At 39.2% G+C, this 27,351-nt stretch overlaps 1 protein-coding gene across 12 annotated transcripts in view; it reads left to right on the forward strand.

Moving 5' to 3' along the window:
* The window catches only part of ZNF484 (zinc finger protein 484), a 46,606-nt gene extending 34,744 nt beyond the window's left edge, over positions 1–11,862 (forward strand). For 11 of the 12 annotated variants that reach the window (XM_025891740.2, XM_025891799.2, XM_073878262.1 and 8 more), the window contains one exon: positions 7,477–11,862. In XM_025891740.2, the coding sequence (XP_025747525.1) occupies positions 7,477–9,785 (2,309 nt within the window). In that variant the 3' untranslated portion in view covers positions 9,786–11,862. The remainder of the gene's footprint in view (positions 1–7,476) is intronic. The other variant, XM_073878259.1, reaches the window with a different exon arrangement.
* The last annotated feature ends 15,489 nt before the right edge of the window (positions 11,863–27,351 follow it).

Consider the following 27,351-nt stretch of genomic DNA (forward strand, 5'->3'; position numbering starts at 1 on the left):
CCATGCTATTGGAGAACCAGCTCTTGGTTTCATTGATCTGTTCTATTTTTGTAGTTTCTACATCATTTAATTCTGCTCTGATCTTTATTATCTCCCTTCTTCTGCTGGCTTTAGGCTTTGTTTGTTCTTTTTCTGACTTCTTTAGGTGTAAGGGTACTCTGTTTATTTGAGATTTTTCTTGCTTCTTGAGGTAGTCATGTATTCTGTTTGTGCGTGTGTGTTGTTCATTTTATTTATTTGTTTGTTAGTTTATTTTTTTAATGTTCAGTTAGCCACTGTATAGTACATCATTAGTTTTTGATGTAGTGTTCAGTGACTCAGTAGTTGCATACAACACCCAGTGCTCATCACAACACGTGCCCTCCTTAATACCCATCACGCATCTACCCCATCCTCCCACCCCCCTCCCCTCTGAAAGGACTATGAATCCTGTATTCTATATACTTCCCTTTTAGGACTGCTTTTGCTGCATCCCAAAGGTTTTGGTCTGTTATGTTTTCATTTTCATTTGTTTCCATGTATTTTTAAATTTCTTCTTTGACAATTTGGCTTTGCCCCAGCCCCTGGAGCCGTCTGCACAGCCCTGGCTGGGGGAGGGGGCTGGCCAGACCCTGGTGGGCAGGGGAGCAATAGCAGCACACCCCATACACCTCCCCAGGGCCACGGGGACTGCGGATGGGGCAGGGCCCAGGGGGGCACATGCTTATGCAGACATGGGGGGGTTAGAGGTTAGTGATGGCGCCCACAGCACACATTCCACATGTTAAGGCATCATGGTTGGCCAGTTTCTGACAGTGATGGATGAACTGACCAGGGACAGGTGAAAGCAAGAGGGTGGCTGGCCCCCAAGAGGCCTAGAATCATGCACCCCACCCCACCCCCACCCCAGAAGAAGAGAAAGAACAGGATTCAGGCCAACTGCAAAGGCCCACAGGGACCTGAGCACCCCATGAGATTCCCTCGGAAAAGCCAGGGCCTCAGGTTGGGTTAGGATGGGTGGGGGAACCCAAAGGGGTATGGAAGGGGAGGTGGAAGCCTGGCCTGGAGGCTCCCTCCCCTTTCTACCCCTCCCCAGCAGGGGCAGAAGCAGCTAGGCGAGACCACCGAGGAGGCTGGGGCCTGTGGGGTGGGACCAGAAGGGATGGATAGGGTCGCCCAGGGAGCCAGACGGGTCAGCACTTTGGTAAGGGGTTGGGATGGGGTGGGGGTGGTAGGGGTGGGGCACGTCAGACAGGTCTATCTGTCTATCCAAAGGCCTGCCAGTCTCCCGGGTCAGGACTCAGTCCTTCCATTCCTTTTTGATGATAAGGTGCCTCCATTCCCATCTGGGAGGCCAGGTGTCCTCACGCCTCTGCCTTTTTTGTCCCAGTGGGCAGTGCCGGAGCCCACGGCCCCAGCAGACAGCCCTCGGGGGACAAAGCCAGCGGCCAAGCCTTACTTGTTCCACCTGGGCCTGCCGGCACGTTGTGTGCCTGACCTGTCAGTATTTATTGCCAACATATGTGCCGTCCTCTGGTCCCCCTGGCCTGGTGCCACCATCCCCAGCAGCCCCCCCCCCGGACCCAGCCAGGACAACTGTCGGACCAAGGGGGGCACAGTCGGAGCTCTCCCTGTGCCTCCCCTGCCCTTGCCTCCCCTGTTAAGCCTGGGCCTAGAATGTTCAGGAGCCTGACCCTGCTTCTCCTTTTCTGACCGGGAAATAAACTCCCCCAACGGGGAAAAAAATTTTCTTCTTTGATTTTCTGGTTGACACATTCATTGTTTAGTAGCATGTTGTTTAACCTCCACATATTTGTGGTTTTTTCAATTTTTTTCTTGTGGTTGACTTCAACTTTCATAGCGTTGTGGTCTGAAAATACGCATGGTATGATCTCAGTGTTTGTACTTGTGGTCTGCTTTGAGACCTAATATGTTATCTGTTCTGGAGAATGTCCCATATATACTTGAAAAGAATGTATTTTGCTGCTTTAGGATGAAATGTTCTTTTTTTTTTTTTTAAGATTTTATTTATTTGACAGAGAGAGCCACAGCAAGAGAGGGAACACAAGCAGGGGGAGTGGGAGAGGGAGAAGCAGGCTTCCCGTGGAGCAGGGAGCCCGATGTGGGGCTTGATCCCAGGACCCTGGGATCATGACCTGAGCTGAAGGCAGACGCTTAACAACTGAGCCAACCAGGCGCCCCCCTAGTCTTTGGTTTAAAAATCTAGTTTTTCTGATACAAGTACCACTAGTCTGGCTTTCTTTTGACATCCATTCACATGATAAATGGTTATCTATCCCCTCACTTTCAATCTGCAGGTGTCTTTAGGTCTAAAATGAGTCTCTTGTAGGCAACATATGGATGGGTCTTGTTTTTTGTTTTTGTTTTTGTTTTTATCCATTCTGACACCCTGTGTCTTCTGGTTGGAGCATTTAGTCCATTTACATTCAGAGTGATTATTGATAGATATGTAGTGCCATTTTATTACTTGTTTTGTTGTTATTTCTGGAGATTTTCTCTGTTCCTTTCTGGTCTTTGTCACTTTTGGTCTCTTCTTTCTACTCGGAGTCCCCTTTAAAATTTCTTGCAGGGCTGGCTTAGTGGTCACGAACTCCTTCAGTGTTTGTTTGTCTAGGAAACTCTTTATTTCTCCTTCTATTCTGAATGATAGCCTTGCTAGATAGAGAATTTTTGTCCTTTGCCCATTTTTTAATTGGGTTATTTGGTTTTTTGCTCTTTAGTTATATGAGGTTTTTTTAATCTATATTTTAGATATTAACTTTTTATCAGATACATGGTCTGTAAATAACTTCCTCCGTTCCATATGTTTTCCTTTCATTTTGTTGTTTGTTTCTTTTACTCTTGCAGAAGCTTTTTAGTTTTATATAGTTCCACTTGTTGATTTTGGTTTTGTGGCTTGTGCTTTAGGTGTCACATCTGACTTCATTTTTGATGTTTGACACCCTCTAAGCCTCAGCTTAGTCAGTCCCACATCTGGGCGAACTGATAAGAAAGCCCAGGTGCTCTCTCCCATGGTGCTCGTGGGAAGCTGCACAGGAGCAGTTAGCCTGGCCCCACTGCCCAACCACCATAAAGAAAAATAATCCATCTCCTTTTCTTGCTCTCTCAAGCCACTTTGAACCTGCTTCGGAGCTCTCTGTTGAAAGTTTCATTGCTGAGTAATGAACTTTTTCATACCTTATTGGTGTGACTCTTGACAGTCTGAACCAAATTTGGGGTAGGGGTCCGTTCTTCCTCTACAGACGACTTAACAGTTGGTTCAGTTAGCAGGATATCTAGATGATCCCTACCACCACAGGGGTCTTTTTCTTCTCTTGCTATCAGGCTCTCCTGCCTGCTGGCAACTACATACTTTGAGCTGCACTGCTTTATGCTACATTTGCTGAGTCCTGTAAGCCTCTGTCATATATGTAACCAACTCAAGTTGAAAGTTAAAATTGGCATTTAGGGACGGATGTGTGTCTCAGATTCCTGCATAAGTTGTGACCAATATTAGGCTTGGCTCAGGGAAACGAATTTTATGCTGTCCCTGTTAGTTGTGTGTCTCAAGCAGGCTTTGGCTGTTGTATAAACTACTCAGGGTAGTGACTGATACCTTTTGCATATAAGGGCCCATCAGGTGGCCAGTTGTGTGAAGGAAGAGCTGGGACAGTGCAGCATGTAAGAGCAGATGGCTCCCCTTTCAAAATTTTGTCATGTTCTATTGTGGTTTTTGACTTTCCCTGTGACTCATCTTTTCAAGTAATTCTTTCTGTCCTTTCTAATAACTTTTGTCTTCTAGAAAATACCATTTAGATGCCCTCCTCTTCTTACTTTCCAGTGTTTTTATTCAATAACTGTCTATATTTTCTCATGCCTTTAGGTTATTCTAACCCTATTTGGATGTGCTAATCCCTCCCCCCGCTTTTTTGTTTTGTTTTGTTTTAACTAATATATCTTAGGTGCTACTAATAGATTACATTGCTTAAAACACCATGTTTATAGCTATATGGAGCAAAACTAAAGGTACTGCCTATTATCTAACACGTGAAAAATTGTTCTTCTCACTCGGTTTGTAGACCAAAGAAAGAATATGCCTCATATTTGCAGTTCACATTGTCTCTGTTTAGTATCCATAATTATGTTTACTTCATTTTAATGTTTTTTAATGATTCCCCTACATCTGACCGTTTAATTATTTTGGGATCTGTCTGCTTATTCATATACTTACTCTTTGTGTTTAGGTTTCACTTACCTCTTGAGTGGACCTGACCATTATATGCATAAGCACACATGGCTTTTTCCTCTTCTAATTCAACAGTCCACAGAAACTCAGACAAAACTACATTAAATTATGTGATAACTGAGTCTTCTGCCCCTGTTTTTTTAATTAATGTTTCTGTAGATAATATTTAGCAAAATTAAATTCTTGAGTTTATGTGATAGGCAGAGGAGGTTATTTTTCTTTTTCAGAGGTATTAAAAAAGTTTTTTCTCCTAGGAGCAACTCAGAGGGCCAATAATTGTAATTGGAAAGGGAAAAGAACTGCATGAAATGTTTAAAATGTCAGTCTTTGTGCATTAAGCATTGCTTACGGTGCACATCTGTGCCAATTGAATATGAGTGGCTCAGAATATCTGGTCTTTGTTATTATTTTAAGTTAAAGAAAAAAGAGACCCCTAGATGATCTGTGAAAGAACAATGAATTTTGAAAGGAACAGAGGATCAGAAAAAAAAGTTGAATGGGGAAAAGAATATAGTTGACCCATGGACGATGCGGGGGTGCCAACCCCTCATGCAATCATGAATCCACGTATAACTTTGACTATCCCAAAACCTAACTACTAACAGCCTGCTGTTGACCGGAAGCCTTATCAAGAACATAAACAGTCATTTAACACATATTATGTATGTTAGACACATTACATGCAGTATTCTTATGACTAAGCTAGAGAATAGAAAATGTCATTAAGGAAATCATATGGAAAATAAATTTACAGTACCATACTGTGTTTATTGAAAAAAATCCACATATAAGTGGACGCATGCAGTGCAAACCTGTGTTGTTCAAGGGTCAACTGTATATGTTTGGATTTAGTAATAAAAGAGACTTTAGTGAGTAGTGGAAAGATAGCTTGCATATAGAAATTTTATTGGCCTGAAATTATGACCCTGTATTTTACTGAGTGAGCAATTGAGTCAGTGGAGACAGGAATTGCATATAAATAAACTTTTTAGCACAGGAGCAGATTTTTACACTGAACAGTGTTGGTAGTAATATAAATGTTGTCAGATGAACAATGGGTTTGTAAGCTAAAGAAAGTGAAAGATTGCAAAATGTCAAAATCCATGTTTAGGAATCAAGTATTAGATGGTCTCAGGATTAATAAAAGCTGTTAATGTGTGTGAGTAAAAATGTAACATAGCACCTAAAGAATATGTCTGGGAGCATGACAAGGCCCTGGAGGCAGAATGAAATGGATATGAGGTTAGACTGTGTCTGTATTCAAGAACTCTAGTAAAATAAGGTAATGGTATCTATTTTTATGTAAATATTTACTGAGAATCTACTATGTATTATATGCTCTTCCAGAATTTGGAATATTAATGATCTTATTCTGGGCAAGAATGGTATATTGGGGAAAGCAAGCTCCTGTCACTAAGAGAACCCAAGAAACAGTGACTCAGAGAACATAAACATTGACCCTGCATCACATGACAGTTCCCAAGTCATTGGCACGGCCATCCCCGAGAGCAGAGGTTGGCAAACATTTTCTGTAAAGGCCCAGAAGTCATTATTTTAGGCTTTGTGAGCCATATGATTGCTGTCATTACTACTCAATTTTGCTGTTTTAGCCCCAAGGAGCTAGAGGTACTACATCAATGAATGAGTGTATCTCTGTTCCAATAAAAACTTTATGCACACAGAAATTTGAATTTCATATGTTTTTCACGTGTCATATAATTATTCTTCTGATTTTTTTTTTTTTTTGACCATTCAGAAATGTAAAATCCATTTCTAGCTTTTGGGTGGAGGCCTGGATTTAGTCTGAGGGCCATAGTTTTCCAACCTGTGCCTAGGGCACTACCAGCCACAGAACTGGATGCCACTAGTCTGGAATACAGTCAATGGAAAGAGAAGAGGGTTGTGGAGACATGCCTACATCCTTAAGACATGGACTTTGTCACACAACATAATTTTTACTCCTATTTGGTAAGAAATGAATTATTTGGCTTCATCTCACCATAAATGAGGCTGAACTTGGCTACAAGCTTCATACTGCTGAAGGGAGAGGAGAGGTTCTGATGGAAGGCTCTCAGGCCCTGCTTCAGACAGCTGCTCCTTTCTCCTGTTATATGCTTCCTGTTGAGTGCATATATCTCTGCACTCCAAACAAGAATAAAGAATTGAATCATAGACATTTTTTGCCACTTGGCTAAGTCAGAATGAATGAAGCTACAGTAGTTTTACTCTAGGGGCACCTGGGTGGTTCAGTTGGTTAAGCGTCTGACTCTTGATTTCAGCTCAGGTCATGATCTGGCATCATGAAATTGAGTCCCACTCCAGGCTCTGTGCTCAGCATGGAGTCTACTTGTCCCTCTCCCTCCCTTTCTGTTCCTCCCTCCACCCCTGCTCATGTGTGTGCTCTCTCTTTCTCTCTCTCTCAAATAAATCTTTAAAAAAATAGTTTTACTCTACATAAATACATTGGCATTTAGGGCAGAGTGATTAATAGGGAAAGAGAAAGTAGATTAGTGGATGAAGGATTAACAAGAATAATAAGGGTAACAAGGATATAGACTCAAATACTTCTTTTAAGCCACACAGTTTGTCCTTTGTTCCTCTGACAGCTTACTAGGTAGTTCTGCTACACACATAGAGCTGATGTGGCTTCACTTTGAATCTCCTCTTCAATTACCAAACATTTGACTGTCTCTTCTTTTTTTTTTTTTTTTAAGATTTTATTTATTTATTTGACAGAGAGAGAGAGAGACAGCGAGAGAGGGAACATAAGCAGCAGGAATGGGAGAGGGAGAAGCAGGCTTCCCGCCGAGCAGGGAGCCCGATGTGGGGCTCGATCCCAGGATTCTGGGATCATGACCTGAGCCAAAGGCAGACGCTTAACAACTGAGCCACCCAGGCGCCCCAAATACCTGACTCTTCTGTGGCTGAGTTTCCTCATCTGTAAAATAGAGACAATACTGATACCAAGAGCAGTGGGTTGTGATGATTAAATGAGTTAGTTATAGAACTTAGAACAATGCCTGGCACATCTAAATGCTACTGCTTATTATTTAGTAAATGGAACACAAATATTTGTTTTATTGCTATCCATTATATATACATCTATTACTACTCATATATTTTTATACATATTTGTTATATTTATAGAAAGCCTCTCAGTTCTCTCTATTCACCCTAAATCAACTGTATGTATTATCCCTTCTATGTTCTCTTAACTTCTTTGTGTGTTTTATTTTTTCCTTCTTTTTTAGATGGGGATATTGGTTTTGAAACTTCACAGCAGGGAATGTCTGAAGAAGTTTCAGTCCAGTTTGAGAGAATTAATCTCTTTTCAGGAGATGACCCATATTCCATTTTAGAAGATTTGTGGCAAGATGATAAACAGACAGGGAGATGTGAGGAAAACCAGAACACAGGTGTAACACAAGTTCACTTTATCAACAAGGGACCACTATTTAATGAGAGAGACTGTGAATATAAGGACAATGGGAAAATTGATCATGTAAACACATACCTTGTTCCTGCAAGAAAAAGACTCCAGAACTATGAATCATTTGGAAGGAGTTTGAAACCTATTGTAAGCTTATGTGATTATAGAAACAATGCAAGAGGAAATCCTGATAAGATTATTGGATATGGTAATATTTTCACTCATATGAATCCTCATACAGAAACGAATGCTTGTGAATATAACCAGTGTAAGAAACTTCTGAGTCATAAGCAAGCTCTCATTCAACATCAAAAAATTCATACTGAGGAGAATCTCAATTTATTTTCTGATTATGTAAAAATTTTCACCCAGAAGCCACACCTCTTTGCACATCAAAGTATTTGTGCTGAAGAGAAACAGCATGAATGCAGCAAATGTGAGGTAGTCTTCACTCAGAAGCCCCAACTTCCTGTACCTCAGAAGGCTTCTATAGGAGGGAAACCCTGTACACGCACTGAATATGAGAAGGACTTGTCCCTCAAGTCAAATCATGAGAAAACTCACACTGAGGAGAATCACTGTAAATGCAATGAATATGGAAAAGCCTTTATCCAGAAGTCAGATCTGTTCAGATGCCAAGGAATTCATATTGGAGAAAAACCCTATGAATATAGTGAGTGTGGGAAAAATGTCTCTCAGAATTCAAACCTCAGTGTACATAAAAAAATCCATACTGGAGAGAAACACTTTGAATGTACTGAATGTGGAAAAGCCTTCACAAGGAAGTCAACTTTAAGTATGCATCAGAAAATTCATACAGGAGAAAAACCCTATGTATGTACCGAATGTGGGAAAGCCTTTATCCGGAAGTCCCATTTTATCACACATGAGAGAATTCATACTGGAGAGAAACCTTACGAATGCAGTGACTGTGGAAAGTCCTTTATAAAGAAGTCACAACTCCATGTGCATCAGCGAATTCACACAGGGGAGAATCCCTTCATATGTACAGAATGTGGGAAGGTCTTCACTCACAAGACAAATCTCATCATACACCAGAAAATTCATACTGGAGAGAGACCTTATATATGTGCCGAATGTGCAAAGGCCTTTACTGACAGGTCAAATCTCATTAAACACCAAAAAATTCATACCGGAGAGAAACCCTATAAATGCAGTGACTGTGGAAAGTCATTCACCTGGAAGTCACGGCTCAGGATACACCAGAAATGCCATACTGGAGAGAGACGTCATGAGTGCAGTGAGTGCGGGAAAGCCTTCATCCAAAAGTCAACTCTAAGTATGCATCAGAGAATTCATAGAGGAGAAAAACCCTATGTTTGTCCTGAATGTGGGAAGGCCTTCTTCCACAAATCACATTTTATTTCCCACGAGAGAATTCATACTGGAGAGAAACCTTACGAATGCAGTGACTGTGGGAAATCCTTCACAAAGAAGTCACAACTCCATGTACATCAGCAAATTCACACAGGAGAGAAGCCCTATAGATGTGCTGAGTGTGGAAAGGCCTTCACTGACAGATCGAATCTCTTTACACACCAGAAAATTCATACTGGGGAGAAACCCTATAAATGTAGTGACTGTGGAAAAGCCTTTACTCGGAAGTCAGGCCTCCATATACATCAGCAATCTCATACTGGAGAGAGACACTATGAGTGCAGTGAATGTGGGAAAGCCTTTGCAAGAAAATCAACACTAATTATGCATCAGAGAATTCATACAGGAGAGAAACCCTATATTTGTACAGAATGTGGGAAGTCCTTCATCCAGAAATCACATTTAAATCGGCATCGGAGAATTCATACTGGAGAGAAACCCTATGAATGCGGTGACTGTGGGAAGGCCTTCATTAAGAAGTCACAACTCCATGAACATCATCGAATTCACACAGGGGAGAAACCATTTATATGTGCTGAGTGTGGAAAAGCCTTCACCATCAGATCAAATCTTATTAAACACCAGAAAATTCATGCTAAACAGAAACCCTATAAAGGCAGTGACTTTAGGAAAGCCTTAAACTGGAGACCACAGCTCAGTATACATCAGAAATCAGATTCTGAGGAAGTAGGGTGCCCAGTGCCACAATCATGGTGTGGAGATACAAAGTAGTGAGAGGCTACAGCTTGACTAAGAAGCAGGAGGTAATCAAAGCCACCTTACCTCTGGTCGGAAGTGTGAATGTCTGGATCACAGAGCTGATGTCGTTTCATGTGTGGGGGAGACACTTTGAAGAAAGTGTTTAAGCAATGTGTGATGGCCATGCTTAATTACTGGACAAATACTGGGATTGTTAAACCCCTGCAAATAATAGTAAATATGCAAGGAGAGAACTTGGCAATCTTGTTTCATGTTATGGATAAACAGCTATATAAATTCAGGGCTGTATTTGATATTGACCAAAGGAATTTCTTAATGAGTAGAGTGCTAAGAAAATTTTTAATTGTTTAAGGATGCTGAAATGAAAGCAAAAGTATGGACAATTCAGGTCTATAATGAAGAGAAGCCAAAAGTTTTTGTGAAAATTGACATTATTAAAGACACAAAAAAAGGATTCTTTTTTTTCCCCCATTCAGGAAGTCATTTATTTATTGTTTACAGTATCAGTATGTGGAAATTTGGATAAACATTTTTTTATTTGATTTTGAGAATGGCAAATCAGAACCACAAGCTTACTTGAATATTCACAGGCCTCTTTAGTTAACCAATATGTTCCCTTTTTTTATTAATTCCCTGCCATGGCCCAGATAACTCACACCTAGGATGCATAAAGTTTTCCCAGCTTGTATCCATACCCACAGTGACCAGTGAGGTAAGCAGCAGCCCTACAGACTACTTACTATCACCTTAGAACTGGCCCTGAAACCACAGGACTTAGTCTCAGGTCAGATATAGAGGTGAGCACTTTGAACTCTTAGCCTCATCCACAGAAATCTGTATTTTTTACTGATTTCTGTTTGGGAAAGGGGAACAATTAAGAAAATGGATTTCAAAACCTAGAATTCTCTTCTTCCAATTTTGTTAGTACATTCTCTGCATAGTCATCACATGCTAGGTTACCACTGGACACTACTGTTTGCATTTGAGTTTGTCTTAAAACCAGAGTTGCACATTGGAAGAGTACTCTTCCTTTCTCCTCCCAGTCTCTACAAATTAATATTACTGTGTTTTCAAACCTTTTCTGTTCTCTCAGACTTATTCCATCAAATTCTAAAAGAAGTGTTTTATCGTCCGGAATATTTGTGAATTTGTCTCTCCTTTAGATCAACCCTTTTGTGTTTTATATATTTTGAGTCTTTGTTTTTACATACATTCACATTTAGAATCGTTACACTCTTCCTGGTTAATTGAAATTTAATCATTATGAAATGTCCATTTTTATTGCTACTGATGCTTTTTTTGCCTTAAAATTTACTGCATCAGATGTTAATACTGTGTGTACACTTCACTTATTGAAGGCTGATTTAAATTAGTATCCACACCACTCTGGACAAGGTGAGAAGCTACAAAAGTAGCTCCTTTATTTCCCTGTTGACTTACGTGTTATTAATATTATGCCTTTGGATTTTGTAAGTAGTTGATGTGGTCAGTCTTTATTGTCTCAGAGTCAGTATTCATCTAGATTAATCCTCATACTTACCGTTTTTTTCTTCCTTCTTTTCTTTTAAGTTGCACTCTAGAATCATTTTTATCCTGACTGAAGAAGACCCTTTAGCATTTCTTTTAGTGTGTGCTTGCTAGTGACAAATTTTGTTTTTGTTTCTTGGAAAATTTCTTTATTTTACCTTCATTTTTGAAAGATATTTTTACTGAATATAAGATTCTAAGTTGACGGTTATTTTCTATTAGTATTTTGAATATATTTTGTTAAAGTTTGTGTTTCACTGTTTTGTTGGAAAATAAGCTTTCAATGGAATTACCTTTGAAGGTAATGTGCTTTTTTCCCTTTTCTCTAGTTCCTTCAAAATTCATGTCTTAGGCTGCCAACAATTGCACAGTGATATTCCTAGGTGTGATTTTCTATGTATTTGTGGTTTGTAGTGTTTTTTAAATCTGTAACTTAGTGGGGTTTTTCTTTCTTCACATTTTGTGAAATTTCTTGCTACTATCTATGCAAAGTATGCTTCTGCTTCATAATCTTCCTTTGCTTTGTCTAGAAATAACCCCATTAACCTTTTTCCATTGGTTCTTTCAGATTTTAGTGATGCTTGTCTTCTCCTATACCTGATGATTTTAAATCAACTACCAGACACTATATATTAAAAATTGTAGAGAAACTGAGATGGTTTGGATGATACTTTCTTCCAGAGGAGATTTGCCTTTGACTCTTAACAGGTGACTAGGCGAGAGCATGAACACCCTTTTTTGTCTTCATCCAGTCATGTAATGAGAGTATGTAAAACTGGGCTCCAGTCCCTGTAAAGGCTTGTCTGGCATTTTCACTCCTATTTCTAGGGGATACCCTAGAGACGTAGACTTGGGGAGATTGCCAGGTGCCTCATCCTGGGAAGGAACTTAATTCTAGTATTTGTACCAATAGGTCCCATAAATTTGTCAAAAACTGTCTTAACCTTTCTTGGCCAGCATTTGCTTTAAAAATTAGCAAACACCTCTTTACTAAATAGCCCCAAATTCCAGAGGTTATGTCTTATCTCTAATCTTATTCATGTAGTTTCTCACTTCTTGGTAGCTCTCCAGTACCATCACAGAATTAAATATATTTAATATTTTCTTTGACTTTTTAGTTCTCAAAGAAAGTGCTGGTCTGTACAACCTACTCTGTCATTAGCAGATTCAATGCACTGAGAGCTGTTCCTCTCTAAGGACTGTGGAGTTCAGAAATATATATATTTTTGGGCACCTGGGTGGCTCAGTTGGTTAAGCGACTGCCTTCAGCTCAGGTCGTGATCCTGGAGTCCCAGGATCGAGTCCTGCATCGGGCTCCCTGCTCAGCAGTGAGTCTGCTTCTCCCTCGGACCCTCCCCCCTCTCATGCTCTCTCTCCCTATCTCATTCTCTCTCTCAAATAAATAAAATATTAAAAAAAGAAGAAATATATATATTTTTTAATTACCAAAACTTTTCAAACTAAAAAATGAAAATGCTCTGATTTGTGACACTATTCCCATTTTTTTGTTGCTAAAAGTTAAGGCATTTACTGTTTTGTTAAAGATTTTGTAAACTTTGATACATAAGAGAAAATTTACCTTTGGTGGTGTCAGATTTTATTATGGTAGCTGCCAAACTTTAGCAAAAGAAGATTGACAAAGAGACTCTCATGTTTCTTTTTTTAAGAGTGTGTTTTTTGTCCTTTGGATAATAAATAGGAAGTGAAGTTAATGAAGACTGGTCTGAGAGCCCAGGGGTTTGAAAATAGGATTTCAAAGATTAATTTAGAAGGATTACTGAGATAGTGATTCTCAACCTTTTTATTCCCAGGCACGTTTTATTTACTTTTTATTCTTTAAAATATTTATTTATTTTGAGGGAGAGAGAGAGAGAGTGCACGAGCAGGGGGAGGGGCGGAGGTAGAGGGAGAAGCAGACTCCCCACTGAGCAGGCTCCATCCCAGGTCCCTGGGATCATGACCTGAGCTGAAGGCAGATGCTTAACCAACTGAGCCACCTAGGCACCTCCCCAGGCACATTTTAAAAAGTACAATTCTATATTACAAAGCTAAAAAAAATAAGCTGCATTACCTTTTATCAACAGGGTAGTAACATCTAGGACGAAGGAAGACTTCCTTTTGTGGGCCTCCACATATTTGAAGGGGCACTGGGAATTGATTGGGGAATGGATGATGGACAGTTATGGGTGAAATGGGAGAGTTGAATCTTACTTAGATGAAACTCTTAAGGTCAGTATTGATTGAAGGCATGTGCAGTAAGGACCTTACCAGGGGGAATAGTGTAAATTAGACATATCTTTTTATGCCACTACTATAATACAGGTTTTTTTGTATTTCCGGCAAAACTTTCCTTTTTTTTTTTAAGATTTTTTTAATTTCTTTGTTTGACAGAGAGAGAGATAGCGAAAGCAGGAACACAAGCAGGGGGGAGTGGGAGAGGGAGAAGCAGGCTTCCCGCCGAGCAGGGAGCCCAATGCAGGGCTCGATCGTAGGACCCTGGGATCCTGACCTGAGCCGAAGGCAGATGCTTAACAACTGAGCCACCCAGGCGCCCCACAGCAAAACTTTCTAAAAGCAATTTTACAATCTAAATTTTTAAATTAAAAATGTACTTTAAATTAATTTAGAAAAAATTTTTATTCTCATTCAGTGAATTCAGAAAATGTAAGAAAACTACACTCAAACCAACATTTAATCATACATCAGATAATTCATAGGAGAGAGTAGTTTTCTGTCTTATTAAATGTGAGTAGGGCTTCATTTACAAATCATTATATCATCACATAGCAGAGAATTCGTGCTGGAGAGAAACTTTATGAATACAATAACTAGAAAATCATCCTGAAACTGAAAAGTTAACTTTTTTTTTTAAAAGATTTTATTTATTCATCTGACAGAGAGACAGGAAGAGAGGGAACACAAGCAGGGGGAGTGGGAGAGAGAAGCAGGCTTCCTGCAGGGCAGGGAACCTGATGCGGGGTGCCGTCCCAGGACCCTGGGATCATGACCTGAGCTGAAGGCAGATGCTTAATGACTGAGCCACCCAGGCGCCCCATGAAAAGTTAACTTTCTGAACATCAGCAAATTCACATATGAGAGAAATAACAGGTTAGAAGCTCATTTTTCCCCAGAAGCTCATTTTGGAGAGAGAACCCTATAAAAGCAATGACTGGAGAACCCACATGGAAGTTATAAAATTTCTGCTGCAAGTAGACAAAATAAATGCACTTTGTGTGGAAAACTTCATTCAGAAATCAGTTTTCAGTATTTGTGCATGAGTGAGGTATTTCCTGAAAATGAGAAAGACTTCTCTTAGTTTGAACCAATTGTAAATTACTCATACTACAGAGTTGTTTTATGTCAAAAAGTCTTTGTCCACGAGTTAACATCTTACCAGACATCATAAACAATGGAGGAGAGTAAGTGTTACGAGAATACATCATTTTCTTAAAACGCCATAAAATTCATACTGGAAAGAAACTAGAAGAAGTGTTCCCCATAGAATCAGATTTTACAAGAAACAGATTTTATTTTGTTTATTGGTTAAATTTCATGTACATGTCTCAAACCAGTGTGGACAAATAGGCCATCCCAATAAGTGACTTTTTTTTCTTCTTAAACTTTTTATTTAGGAATGGTTTCAAACATATAGAACAGGTAGAAGTGTTCAAGAATAGGAAGGGTACAAAAAATATATAGGGAACTTTCAACCAAATTCATCTGTTAACATTTTGCTCAATTTGTTTTATTGTTGAAATTACCTTTTAATTCTTAGAGATTTATTAGCAATGTTGGCAAGAAGCAACTGGATTGTATCAGTAAGACGGCTAATATTCTGTTATTAATCATCATAGAAAATGAATATTACAATTCAGTGGAAATGAAGTTTCTTCCTTTTCTTCTATCACTTTCAAGGCCTTTATGATGTCCTTATTCCTCAAAGTGCAGATGACGAGGTTTAGCTTGGGAGTGATACTGTACAGGATGGACACCAGCGGGTCTTTCCCCAGTGAATTAGAAGACATGGGCCATACATATGTGAACATGGTGCTGCTGTAGTAGTAGAGAAGGACAATCACCAGATGAAAGGCACAGGTTGAAAAGGCTTTTTGCCTCCCCTCTGAGGACCAGATAGAGGTAGGAAAGGATACCCAGGAAAGGAGTTCCCACTCAGTGGAGAACAATGCCAACTCATTGACAGAAGTGTCCCCACAAGGCAACAGCCTTTCTTTTAATTAAAAATTACATTGAAACATACATGTAACTATGTAAGTGTGACTTATATTTTATCTCCTGAATTTTGCACTTTTTCCATTCTCATAGCAACTCCAGCCACACGAACAGTGTGTCTCTAGATAAGCAATGGTAGTCAGCTTCATAGATTTCTTTTTACCTGTCATACAGACACATTAATATCTGTGCACACACATGAGTGTGTTTTCATTGTCTTAAGATGGAATTATATTACATACACAGTTTTGCATCTTTTGCACTCAACAATAACTTTTAACTAGCTGAAAATAGTCCATGGTCTAGACAGGTTATAATTTGTTCAGCCTCCTCTGCCACTGTTTAGTCACATTTTTGTCCTTAGGAAAAATGAGCCATAACCACCCTTAAGAGGTAAGATAACATAATGGGCTAATAGTCATAACCATGTCCTTACCTACTGGAGCTTTTTTTTTCTTCCTTTCTGTAACCTACTTCTAGCAGTGAGACTGATGGATTGATTGAATTGTCTTATTTTAATAGAAGTTGCCAGATATCTGTAGAATAAGACTAACATTTCATATTTCTAACTTTAGTAAATAAGGCCACCTTTCCCCTGTACTAAAAAATAAGTTTTCTGATTCCAAAGTGATAACTTACTTTAATATACCTCTTTAAATGTTTTTTGGCCATTTAATTTGCTATTCTATAAGTTGTCTTTATAAACCATTTATTTACCTTTCATTTTAGATTGTTGTCAATTTGTAACAGTTTTTTGTATGTTAAAGGTAATAACTCCTTTAAGAAAACTATTGCTTGACTCTTTATATCTTTTCCCATTCACATGATTTTATTTTTTTTACATGTTTAAATATGTCTGTCTCTTCATTCAGTTATTGAATTTCTAGTCTTAGTTAACCTTCACATATTATAAGATTTTTTTAAGTGTCTTTTTTTTTTTTTTTTTGGTGTATGTTGTGTATCTTGGTAAAGTGATTTTTTTCTTGGGCATGGATAGCCACTTTTACAATTGTAGACACTGTTGGTTTGCAGACCAATTCCAGCGCTTCTCCCTCACTACTAACTTCCTTAGCATCTTTCGAAGATGCTAGTGGCCTGGTAATTGACTTAGGCCAGGAAAAGCAAAACACTGGTAGATGTATCCTGGGAAAACGTTTGCTTTCCTAAGAAAAGGGATAGATTTAACTGTGCCCTCAATTTACCTTTCTTCTACCTTGCACGTGATGCCTGGGACAGTGGCAACCTTCTCTCAACTGTAGGGGAAAGAATCAGAAACACTGGTCATGACAGTATTTAGTCAACACTAGTAGCAAGTTACCTCCAGACGTGCTAGGTGATAGATATAGACAGGTTTTGCATAAACCGTTCTATTCTAGGTTTCTCTTGTATCTGAAAGCATGCCTAAATTTATTCAGGCAGCAAGATGTATAAAGTAATCCATCTTTTTTTATTTAAATTCTAGTTAGTTAACATAGTGTAATATTGGTTTCAGGAATAGAATTTAGTAATTCACTTATATATTACACCCAGTGCTCAACAGAACAAGCTCCCTCCTTAATACCCATCACCCATTTAGCCCATCCCCTGCCCACCTCCCTCCATCAACCCTCAGTTTGTTCTCTATAGTTCAGTCTCATCGTTTGCTTCTCTTTTTTTTCCCTTCCCCTATGTTCATTTGTTTTGTTCTTAAATTCCACATATGAGTGAAATCATATGGTATGTCTTTCTCTGTAATCTCTCTTTTCTCTTTTAAAATAGAAAAATATTTTAAAACCCCAGTAGATAACCCCACATAAACTTAAGTAGAGAGATAGAAAATTTACATAAGATTTGTAGTGAGTAAGAAGAACCACAAGTGATATTGGATCAATTAATAAGATCAAAAGAGAATACTACCTAGAGTAAATGAATGATTACCTGGCAAGACATAATTGACCAAAATTGAAAAGGAAAGAAAAAATTTGATAACCATAAAATAAGTTGTAAATATCACTACAGAGCAACCATTTAAAATGTACCAGAACTATAGGAAGAGATTGCTTAAATAGGACATAAATAATGAAGTATAAGAGAAAAAAATGATAAATTTGGCTTTTCAAAATTAAGGTACTGCTAAGAAAATGAAAAGGCAAGATACAGAATGGGAGAGAATATTTGGAATAGATATATGACAAAAGATTTGTATTCTGAAAATATAAGCAAATTTACAACCAAATCATAAGAAGGCAAATAATCCAATAAAAAATGGCAACAAACTCAAACAAATTGTTCATGAAAGATGTGACATGGCCAAAAAGGACAAGAAAGGATTTTCAACATTAGCCATCAAGGAAATACTAATTAAAATCACAGTGATACCTCTTCACTCATTAAAATGACTAAAATTAAAATGATTGGCAGCAACAAGTGTTGGAAAATATGGAGCAACTGGAATTCATTTGTGGCAAGTGGAGATTTGAAATGACACAAACACTTTGGAAAATGGTTCGCAAATTCTTAAACAGTTAAAATACACAGGTACCATACAACCCAGCCATTCCACTCCCATATTCAACCCGAGTAACAAAAACTTATGTCTATACAGATTTGTAGATGATTGTTGATAGTTTTATAATAGCCTCAAACTGAAAACATCCCACACGTTCATCATAATAGCCTCAAACTGAAAACAACCCACATGTTCATCAAGTGAATAGATATCCAAAATGTGGGCTATCCATAAATGACTACTGCAATTCTCTTCAGCAATAAAAAGCAATGACCACTGACATGTGCAAAAACACAGATGAGTTTCAAAGTCATTTTGAGTAAAAGAAGCCAGACATAAATGAGTATCATATACTGAATAAGTGCATTTATATGAAATTCTGGAAATGTAAACTAATAGTGAAGTGACACAAATCAGATTGGTCGTTGCCTGGGGCCAGAGGGAGGGATGGCCATCAAAGCGGTACAAGGAATGTTTTGGGAATGATGGAAATGTTCTGTATTTTTATTGTGTTGGTGGTTTCATAGATGTACACTGTCAAATGCATTGAACACTAAATGGATGCAGTTTGTTGTATGTAAATTTATCAATAAAGTTGATTTTTAAAAGGCAAAATGAAAAGATGGTTTCATATCTCATTTTAGTACATGTTTAGAGACCAGATAATCCTTTTTAATTCAAATTATTCCAAATCCTAGAGAGAGCATTTCCCAATGTATTTTTTTTAAAGATTTTATTTATTTGAGAGAGAGAGAGAGAGAGAGCACAAGATGGGGGAGGGTCAGAGGGAGAAGCAGACTCCCTGCTAAACAGGGAGTCCAGTGCAGGACTCAGTCCCAGGACTCCAGGATCATGACCTGAGCCAAAGGCAGTCACTTAACCAACTGAGCCACCCAGGCACCCCCCCAATATATTTTTTATAATTCCCAATATATTTTATATTTCTCATTGCTTCATTGAAATTTTAAAATATGCCATTACTAGAAAAGGGAGGCAAGATGGTGGAAGAGTAGGGGACGTCATTTTCATCTGGTCCCTCGAATTTAGCTGGATATCTGTCAAACCATTCTGGACACCCACGAATTCAGTATGAGATGTAAGAAAATATGTTTGGAAATCTACAAACAGAAAACAACTGCTTTTTGTAAGATAGGAGGTGTGGAGTTGTGAATCCACGGGAAAATATCGGAAGATAAACGGAGGGGGGAGGGAGCCTCCACAAGCTGGCTACCGGAAATTGATAAAACACCAGAGCGCAAAATTGGAACCCTTAGAAATCTGCTGCAGTGAGAGACATCCCTTTCTGAAAAGGGCTCAGGGGATGTAAAAGGCAGAATTCTAGGTGGATCACAGTGGTCTCAGGATCCCAGGAGACACAGAAAGAATGGAGGTGCCTGAACTGATAGAGTGCCCAAGCAGCAGAGTGGGGAAACTGGTTATGGTCAGTGAGTCCAGGAGGGACTCTCAGCTCTGGTTGCCATAAACCACGAGCCAGCCGGTAGAGAGACTGCTCTTTGCCTGAACAGCTGGAAAAGGACTGGAATGAGTGGGCGGGTTACCATCCCCTGGGAGGGACGAAATGGCTGCGCCCACGACTGGGCAATAGCTCTCAGGGTGGCAGCAGCCCCGGAAAGGACAGTAGGGTAGTACCCAGCCATGACCTGGGAGCAGTGGAGCAGTGTGCACACACAAGCCCACAAATGTTCACAGTCCCAAAGACACCAAGTACAGAGACGCTCTCAGGTCCCTAGGAATCCCCCCGGGAGAATTGCAGTGGGCGCGACCCGTGGGAGTCTGCAGAGCTTGGTGCACACAGAAAGGGATACGGTTTGATGAGATGGTTTGTTGAAGAGGGGGGACCACAATCTTGTGGCTCTGGGCTGGAGATCCGTTCATGGCCATTTTTGCTCTGACCCTCTGAAGAGGCAGGGAAAGCCGCCAGAGAACAAAAGCCATGCAGAGGACCAGCTTACATTAAGTCCATCCCCCTGACAAGGGATGGGGCAACTCCGCCCAGGCAAAGATACCTGAGAAGCAGCACAGCAGGCCCCTCCCCCAGAAGACAGACTGGAAGGACAGGTGAATAACAAGCTTATGGATCCCAGGATACTGTAAAACTCCAGCATTGGGGAAAACAGTATATTGAGCTCCAGGTGTTTCCTCATGACTTCTTTATCCTTCAGTCTAAAATTTTCCATTTCTTTTTTTTCCCTTCTTTACGTTTTATCCCCATTTCAACTAGATTCATATTTTACCAGCTTATGTTTTTAAGTCGCTTTTTAACTTTTTTTCCCACAGCTTCATTTTAAAGATATATACTTCATTCTAGTCCTTTTTCCTCTCTATTCAATTATACATATATATATATATATATATATATATATATATATATATATATATATAATGTTTGCTTTCTTTGCAATTTTGGGATGTAGTGTCATCTAACACACCAAATGTCAACCAGGAACAAGCGGATCACCCTGCTTTGTCCACCCTATGAGAGTATAATCTCTCCCCCCTCCACCTTTTTTTAAAGTATAGTTTTGTTGCATTTTGGCTTCGTGTGCTTTTCTATGGTGGCTTCGGACCGCTTCAGATTTTTTTCCTAGGGTGTATTTTGCTTGGGTTGTTGTTGATATTTTGGATTCGGTTCATTTGCTTACCCATCCTTTCCTGGGCAGAATGACTAGAAGGAGGAACTCACAACAAAGAAAAGAACCAGAGGCAATGTTCTCTGCCACACAGCTAATCAATATGGATATAAGTAAGATGTCAGAGATGGAATTCAGGATAGCAATTATAAAGTTAGTAGCTAAGCTTGAAAAAAGCATAAATGACAATACAGAATCTCTAAGGGCAGAAATGAGATTTAATCAGGCCAAACTTAAAAATGCTATAAATGATGAATCATGGAACTCTACATCAAAAACTAATGAAGTACTGTATGGTGACTAACATAATAAAAAAATTTTTAAAAATGCTATGAATGAGATGTAGTCTAAACTGGATGCTCTAACAGCTAGGGTCAATGAGGCAGAAGAGAGAATAAGTGATCTAGAGGACAGGCTGATGATGGAAAGGAAGCAAGTTGAAGAAAAGAGAGAAAGACAACTAATACCCATGAAGAAAGGCTTCAGGACTTTAATGATGCCTTCAAACGAACCAATGTCCGTATTATCGGGATTCCAGAGGGGGTGGAGAGAGAGAGAGAGGGCTAGAAGGTATAGTTGAGCAAATTATGGCTGAGAACTTCCTTAATCTGGGGAAGAAAGCATCCATGTCCAAAAGGCAGAGGACCCCTCCCAAAATCAATAAAAAATAGATCAACACCTGATGTATAATAGTGAAGCTTGCAAATCTTAGAGGCAAAGAAGCTATCCTGAGAGCAGCTAGAGAGAGGAGGTTTCTTATCTATTAAGGGAGGAACATCAGAATAACATCAGACCTCGGGATGCCTGGGTGGCTCAGTCAGTTAAATGTCTGCCTTCAGCTCAGGTCATGATCCTGAGGCCCTGGGATTGAATCCCTCATCGGGCTCCCTGCTCAGCGGGGAGCCTGCTTCTCCCTCTGCCTGCTGCTCCTCCTGCTTGTGCTCTCTGGCCAATAAATAAATAAATAAACAAACAAACAAATAAATAAATAAATAAAATCTTAAAAAAAAAAATCAGACCTGTCCACAGAGACCTGGCAGGCCAGAAAGGGCTGGCAAGATATATTCAGGGTACTAAATGAGAAGAACATGCAGCCAAGAATACTTTGTCCAGCAAGGCTGTCATTCAAAACAGAAGGAGAGATAAAGAACTTCCAGGATAGACAGAAAATGATAGAATATGTGACCACCAAGCCAGCCCTGCAAGAAATATTAAGGGGGATACTGTAAGCAAAGAGAGATCCCAAGAGTAACATATACCAGAAGATAACAGAGACAATGTACAGAAAGAGGGACTTTACAAGCAATACAATGGCACTAAATTCATATCTTTCAATAGTTACTCTGAACATAAATGGGCTGAGTGCTCCAACCAAAAGACACAGGATATCAGGTTGGATAAAAAAGCAAGAGCCGTCCATATGCTGTCTACAGGAGACTCATTTTAGACCTGAAAACACCTCCAGAATGAAAGTGAGGGGGTGGAGAACCATTTACCATACTAATGGACTTCAAAAGAAAGCTGTGGTAGCAATCCTCATATAAGACAAATTAGATTTTCTTTATCTGGTTTTGGTATCAGGGCAATGGTGGCCTCATAGAACAAATTTGGAAGTTTTTCTTCCTTTTCGATTTTTTTTTAATAGTTTGAGAATAGGAATTAACTTTTCATTAAATGTTTAGTAGAATTCACCTGTGAAGCCATCTGGTCCTGGACTTTTGTTTGTTGTGAGTTTTTTAAATTACTGAATCAGTATCTTCTCTGGCTATCAGTCTGTCCAAGTTTTCTGTTTCTTCCTGTTTCAGTTTTGGTAGTTTATATATTTCTTGGATTTTATCCAATTTTCTCTAGTTTGTCCAGTTTGTTGGCATGCAATTTTTCATAATGTTGTCTTACAGTTGTTTGTATTTCTGTGGTGTTCATTGTTATTTCTCCTCTCTCATTTGTGATTTTATTTGGGTCCTTTTCCTTTTCTTTTTAGTAAGTCTGGCTAGAAGTTTGTCAATTTTATTAATTTTTTCAAAGAACTAGCTCCTAGTTTCATTAATTTGTTCTGTTCTGGGGTTTTTGGGGGGTTTGTTTGTTTCTCTATCATTTACTCTGCTCTAATCTTTATTATTTCCTTCCTTCTGCTGGCCTTAGGCTTTGCTTGTTATTCTTTTTCTAGCTTCTTTAGCTGCAAGGGTAGTTTGTTTATTTGAGATTTTTCTTGCTTCTTGAGGTAGGCCTGTATTGCTATATACTTCCCTCTTAGGACTGCTTTTGCTGCATCCCAAAGGTTTTGGACCACTTCATTTTCATTTGTTCCCATGTATTTTTTTTTTTTTATTTCTTTTTTGGTCTCCTGGTTGACCCATTCATTATTTAGTAGCATGTTATTTAACCTTCATGTATTTGTGCTCTTTCCAGATTTTTTCTTGTGGTTGATTTCTAGTTTCATAGTACTGTAGTCAATAAATATGTATGACATGACTTCAAACTTTGTGGAATTGTTGAGACTTGTTTTGTGCATTAATATGTGATTTATTCTAGAGAATGTCCCATGTGCACTTGAAAAGAATGTGTATTCTTCTGTTTTTTGATGGAATTTTCTGAATATATCTGTTAAATCCAACTGGCCCAGTGTTTCATTCAAAGCCATTGTTTCCTCGTTTATTTTCTGTTTAGTTGACTGATGTATGTGAAGTGTTAAAGTCCCCTACTATTATTGTATTATTATCAATTAGTTCCTTCATGTTTGTTATTGTTCCATTTTTTTTGATGTTCCCATTTACAATTGTTATATCGTCTTATTGGATTGTTCCCTTTATTATTATGTAGTGCCCTCCTTTGTTTTTTGTTACGGTCTTGGATTTAAAATCTAGTTTGTCTGATATAAGTATTGCTACTCTGATTTTCTTTCGATGTCCATTTGCATGATACATTGTTTCTCCATCCCCTCACTTTCAATCTGCAGGTGCCTTTAGGTCTAAAATGAGTCTCTTCTAGGCAGCATATGGATGGGTCTTGGTTTTTTATCCATTCTGACACCCTCCTTTGATTGGAGCATTTAGTCCATTTACATTTAGAGTGGTTATTGATAGATATGAATTTAGTGCCATTTTATCACCTGTTAAGTCAATTGTTTCTGGAGATTTTCTCTGTTCCTTTCTAGTCTTTCTCTCATGTTTTGCTGCTTTTCTTTAATGATATATTTGGATTTCTTTCTCTTTATTTTTTGCATGTTCATTACGGTTTTGATATATGGTTACCATCAGGTTTGTATATAATCTCTTCTGCATGTAGGAGTCTATATTAAGTTGATGGTCAAGTTTGAACCCATTCTTTACTCCTCTGTCCCCCACATTTTAGGTATATATTATTATATTTTATATCCTCTGTGAGTTCCTTGACTGATTTTTTGCAGAAATATTGATTTTTTACTGCTTTTGTATTTCTTACATTTATACTGTCACTTTTAGGTCTCTCCTTTCCACTCAGAGTTCCCTTTAATATCTCTTGCAGTGCTGGGTTAGTGGTCACGAACTCCTTCAGTTTTTGTCCATCTGGGAAACTCTTCATCTCTCCTCCTATTCTGAATGATACCCTTGCTGTATAGAGCATTCTTGGGTGCAGATTTTTCCCATTCAGCACTTTGTGTATATTGTGCCACTCCCACTGGCTTGCAAGTTTCTGTTGACAAATCTCCAGCTAGCCTTATGGGTTTTCTCTTGTAAGTTAAGGACTTCTTTTGTCTTGCTGCTTTTAAGATTTTTTCTTTATCAGTATATTTTGCAAATTTAATTACAATGTATCTTGGTGTTGGCCTGCTTTTGTTGATTTTGATGGGAGTTCTTTGTGTCTCCTGGATCTGGATGTCTCTTTCCTTCCCCAGATTAGGAAAGTTTACAGCTATTTGTTACTCAAATAATTTTCTGCCCCCTTTTCTCTATTCTTCTTCTGGGACTCCTGTGATAGGAATGTTACTACATTTGATGGAGTCACTGAATTCCCTAAGTATATTCTCATGTTGCATAATTCTTTCTTTTGTTCAGCTTCATTGCTTTCCATTACTTTGTATTCTGGGTCTTTAATTCTTTCCCCTGCTTCTTACAGTGTGCTGTTCTTTGCATTAATCATGTTTCTAATCCCAGTTATTGCACTTTTTTTCTTTTTAAAGATTTTATTTATTTATTTATTTATTTATTTATTTATTTATTTATTTAACAGAGAAAGACACAGCGAAAGAGGGAACACAAGCGGGGGGGAGTGGGTGAGGGAGAAGCAAGCTTCCCACTGAGCAGAGAGCCTTATGTGGGGCTCGATCCCAGGACCCTAGGATTATGACCTGAGCCGAAGGCAGACGCTTAACAACTGAGCCACCCATGTGCCCGAGTTATAAGAGTTTTTTATGTAGTCTAGATACAAGTCCCTTATTGGACATATAATTTGCAAAAATTTTATTCCAGTTTTTGGGTTGTCTTTTCACTTTTTTTAAAAAAAGATTTTATTTATTTATTTGTCAGAGAGCAAGAGTGTACAAGCAATGGGGGCAGTGAGCAGAGGGAGAAGCTGGCTCCCCACTGAGCAAGGAGCCCAATGTGGGACTTGATCCCAGGACCCTGGGATCATGACCCGAGCTGACCCAGGCACCCCCTATTGCACTCTTCATCTCTGATTGATTCTTTTTTAACTCTTTAATCTCTGTGGTATGCGTCTCACTGATGTCTTCCATTCTTTTCTCAAGTCCAGTGAGTATCCTTATGATCATTGCTTTAACTACTCCTTCCATGTTACTTACATCTGTTTCACTTAGATCTCTGGTCATGGCCTTATCTTGTTCTTTCATTTGGGATAAATTCCCCTGTCTTCTCATTTTTTCTAAATGTCTGCCTTCTCTGTCTTAGAAAAACCAGTTATATCTCTTGCTCCTGAATGTAATAGCCTTATGAAGAAGAGGTCATGTAGTACCCAGGGCCTGGTGCTTCAGGGAGTGGCTCTGGTGTGTGCTGTGTGTGCTCGTCTATTGTGTTTTGGCTGCTCTATCCTTCAGCCCAGTCTGCAGAGCCTCTGCCTCCTGTGGGTGGTCTCTCATCCCTAGCCTGAATGTGGTGAGTTTTAACTATATGTGCTCTGGTTTACTTGTGAAATGAGACCTGACATCACCTCCACCAGAACTGAGGCCCTACAGAATTCTCTGGTTGGAAGACATGGTGTGGAGAGGGCTTTGTGCTGGTCTTCTGGGGGAGGGGCCCACTATGCTGAGAAGGGCAGTTCCACCGGGGCACAGGGGGCTGAGACTCAGTGTAAGTAAGTTAGGTAGCCATTGTTGATGCTGTGCTTCTTCACACAGGTGGCTCTGTGTTTATGCTGAGGTGCAGGGGAGGGAAATGGCGTCAGCCAGCTACTTTGTTCCTGGTGAGGTTTCTCCATGAACTCTGCCTCTCATGGTCATACTCTGGGAAGAGCAGATAATCTCCCCACTATACGCCCCTGGTGTTCTTCAGATCACTGTTTCCATGCTCTCTGCCCCTGGGTTGTTTGCCTGCCTTCTCTCCAGGAGCAGTGCCATGCCTTCTGGGTTCTCTTCCATCCAAGCCTGTTGACCTTTAAAACAAACTATAAACTTCGCTTGTTGCAAGAACTCATGAAATTCAGCCCCTCTCATTTTCCAAGTCAATGGCTGCTGGGAAATGTTCTCACTGTGCATTCACCTGTGTGTTCCTGTCTCTCTTCGACCTTCTCCGTGAACATAGCTCCCTCCCTTCTGTAGCAGCCAGGTTCCATTTCTTCCCTAAACCATTTCTTCCATAAACCATGTCTCTACATTTCCTACATTCTTTGATGTGGCCTCTTCTCTCCCTTTAGTTTGGAGTTTGTTCTGTCAGCCTTCATGTCAATTTCTGGGGTATTTAGGATGATTTGGTAGTTATTTAGTTGTATTCTTGGAACAAGGCGAGCTTAGGGTCCTCCTACTTTGCCAACATCTCCCTCTCTCCCCTGTGTGCAGCTTTTATATCCTGCAACTTTACTAAATTAATTTATTAGTTCTCATAGTTTTTTGGCAGAAGTCTTTAGGATTGTCTGTATATAATATAAGACCCTATCATCTGAAAACAAGAGACAGTTTTACATCTTCCTTTCTGATTTTGATGTCTGTTATTTCTTTTTATCGACCAGTTGCTCTGACTACAACATCCGGAACTATGTTGAATAGGAGTGGTGAGAGTGGGCACCCTTGTTTGTTCGTGATCTAGAGGAAGAGATTTCAACCTTTCACCACTGAGTAAAATGTTAGCTGTGTGCTTGTCATTTATGGCCTTTATTATGTTGAGATACATTCCTTCTATACCCAATTTCTTGTGAATCTATCATGGTGTTGAATTTTTCAAATTCTTTTTGTATATCCATTGAGAGGATTTATGGTTTTTATTTTACATTCTATTAATGTATTGTATCACATTTACTGCTTTGTTTAAGGTGAACCACCGTTACACCCTGGGATAAGTCCCACTTGATCATGGTGTATAAACCTTTGAAGTGAGTCTCTTCTAGGCAGCATGTGTTTGCACCTTGTTTTTTATCCATTCTTCCCCCCCCAACCCACAGGGTCAGCTCTTGTTTTTATTAAAAAGTTTGATTTTTTTGTCATGGAATTTTTTATTTTATTTTATTATGTTAATCACCATACATTGCATCATTA

The sequence above is a fragment of the Callorhinus ursinus genome, unplaced genomic scaffold (assembly GCF_003265705.2).
Source record: "Callorhinus ursinus isolate GAN/ISIS: 27379988/994484 unplaced genomic scaffold, GSC_fseal_2.0 scaffold28, whole genome shotgun sequence".
In the NCBI taxonomy this organism is placed as follows: Eukaryota; Metazoa; Chordata; class Mammalia; order Carnivora; family Otariidae; genus Callorhinus; species Callorhinus ursinus.